Source organism: Parus major, unplaced genomic scaffold (assembly GCF_001522545.3).
Source record: "Parus major isolate Abel unplaced genomic scaffold, Parus_major1.1 Scaffold990, whole genome shotgun sequence".
Taxonomy (NCBI): domain Eukaryota; kingdom Metazoa; phylum Chordata; class Aves; order Passeriformes; family Paridae; genus Parus; species Parus major.
Window position 1 is genome coordinate 1,676 of NW_015379864.1, and position 2,182 is coordinate 3,857.

At 57.5% G+C, this 2,182-nt stretch overlaps 1 protein-coding gene across 1 annotated transcript; it reads right to left on the reverse strand.

Moving 5' to 3' along the window:
* Positions 1 to 510: 510 nt before the first annotated feature.
* LOC107199544 (bystin-like) lies at positions 511 to 2,176 on the reverse strand. Its single transcript, XM_015616861.2, has one exon. It carries the CDS (start codon positions 2,156 to 2,158, stop codon positions 1,835 to 1,837), a length of 324 nt encoding a protein of 107 aa, XP_015472347.1. The 5' UTR covers positions 2,159 to 2,176; the 3' UTR covers positions 511 to 1,834.
* Between the last annotated feature and the right edge of the window lie 6 nt (positions 2,177 to 2,182).

The following is a 2,182-nucleotide window of genomic DNA, read 5'->3' on the forward strand; positions in this document are numbered from 1 at the left end:
TGCTGGGAAATGGGGAGGGAGGAGAGCTGGGATTCCTCGGGGTGAGGTGCCACTCTCCTCTCCTTCCCAAAAAAGTGCCTTCCCCCTTCACCCCTTCCCTGGCTCCCTGGGCAGTGGGAGACTCTCCTGGGAGGCTGCTGGGTCCTTTGGTAGCTTAGGCATCAGACTAGGATTTAAGGAAAACCTTTGAATGTGCTGCTATAGTCTGGGATGCATCTCCACTCTTTCCAGGGCAGGGATTTCGGATTACGCTCAGGAGGGGGCTGTGTTCATCCAGGTGGATCTGAGCTGCCTCCTGAGAGGGTGGAAAAACTTTGCTGCGCACTTGAGTTGGAAAAGCAATTACTGCATTTTTGTATTGTTGTTGTTGATCCTGTTAGTTTTTTATAAAAATTGTTGTAAAACAGGGAAAAAAAAATAATGCTGCTTTTCTATGAGAAAACCATTACAGAGTGGAATTAACCAGGAAAAGCCAGAGACTCCACAGCGATGGGAGGCAGATGCTGCTGCTGCCTGGGGAACCTCTGGACATGTGGCTGTTGTCTTCCCATGGGGGATGTGGAAAATGAGGTAGAAATCTTCCTTTTTGGATGCCACCAGCCACAAAAAAATCCGGCGGAAAAAGGTGGGGCTGCTGCTCCTCCCTGAGCCTGCCTGGTCCGGAAACCCACGGAGCCGCTGCCTCCTGCGAGCAGGAGGGCTGGGACAGAGCCTGGCTGTGCAAAAGGAAATGTGTTTCTTTTTTTTATATATATATATAAATGAGTTTTTAATTTAAGAGTAAACTGGTTTTGGTGTTCACTCGCACGAGTCCCGCTGCTGGGAGAGCCAGAGAACCCCATGATGTTGCAATAAAATATTTTAAACAAAAAAAAAAAAAACCCAGTGGCTCGAGGGTTTCCCTGCGCCGTTCCCAAGGCTCAGATCTTTCGCTGGTGCTCCCTTGGGAGCTCCAGCCCTGCTGTTCCCAGGATGGAACAGGGCAGGCAGGACCCTGAGGGACACCCAGGGCAGCTCAGGGATGGTGATGGAGCCAGACACCTTCCCGCAGGTGAGGTGCTGCCGGAGCTGAGGCAGCACCTTCTTCCCAGCAGGCTGGAGGGTGGTGGGCACTGGAGCAGCTCAGGTGGGGGCAGGAGTGCCAGGTGCTCTGTGCCAGCCCAGGCTCCCTCTTGTGCCACCAGCTTTTGGCTTTAAGAGAAAATGGGGAAGTCACAGAAGAGGCAGTGCTGGGTGGGGACCCAGCTCCCGCTCCTGCCATGGGAGGTGACAGCAGGAGGCAGCTGCCCTTGGCACAGCCCAGGGTGCAGCAGAGGCTCCTCTCCGTGGCCCAGAGCTGCAAGGCACAGGCCAGGCAGTGGCAGCAGGGCCCAGGGAAGTGCAGCCTCCTGGGAAAGTCCCCCCTGGGTTTTGCAGCAGGGGTGGCACTTGGGCACAGTGCCAGGAGCAGGCCAGGAAGGTGCTCTCATGGCCAGGTGAGGATGGTGGCACTGTGGCTTCAGGAATTCAACCCTGGGGGGCTTTGAGTGTTTGGGAAAACCCCTGGACAAGGAGCTCCAGAAGCTGGTGGGGACAGGGACAGGCTGGGACTAAGCTGGGCAGACCCAGCCCTGACTGGCTGACACAGCTCTGGTTTTATTTCCGAGTACAGGGACAAGCCAAAGTGTCCCAGTGCTGGTGGCACCGGGCTCCTGGGTGGGACAGGGGCTGCACAGGGCGCTCGGTGCAGCTCTGTGGGCACAGTCTGTTCCCAGTGAGTGATCCAGGAAGGATGCTCCTGATCCAGGATCCCAGCAGCGTCCCGAGGGCAGGCCAGGCTCCAGCATTTCCCTGCTCATTCCATGGCCACTGGCTGCTCCCCTTCCACATCCCTCGTCTTGGAGTTCATCAGCTCGCGGCGGATCTCCGGCGAGATCTGCGGGTGGCTGTGGAACTTGAGCAGCTCCAGCAGGGCCTCCTTCTGCTCCGAGGACAGGTCCTCCTTGTAGCGCTGGGCCAAGGCCAGGAAGCTCTGGTGCCACAGCACGGGCAGGAGCCGCTGGTCCGTGCGGAAGGCCAGGAAGTGGAAGACCAGGGCGTCGAGCACGCGGAAGGGCAGCGCGTACTTCTTGTCGATGAGCAGGCGCAGGAAGATGCTGTTGGCACCGCTGTACTGCATCTCAGCCAGCTTCAGCAGCGCCGC

Coding starts and splice junctions, on each gene's coding strand:
- LOC107199544 (XM_015616861.2), bottom strand. CDS start 2,158: ATGCAGTACAGCGGTGCCAACAGCATCTTCCTGCGCCTGCTCATCGAC.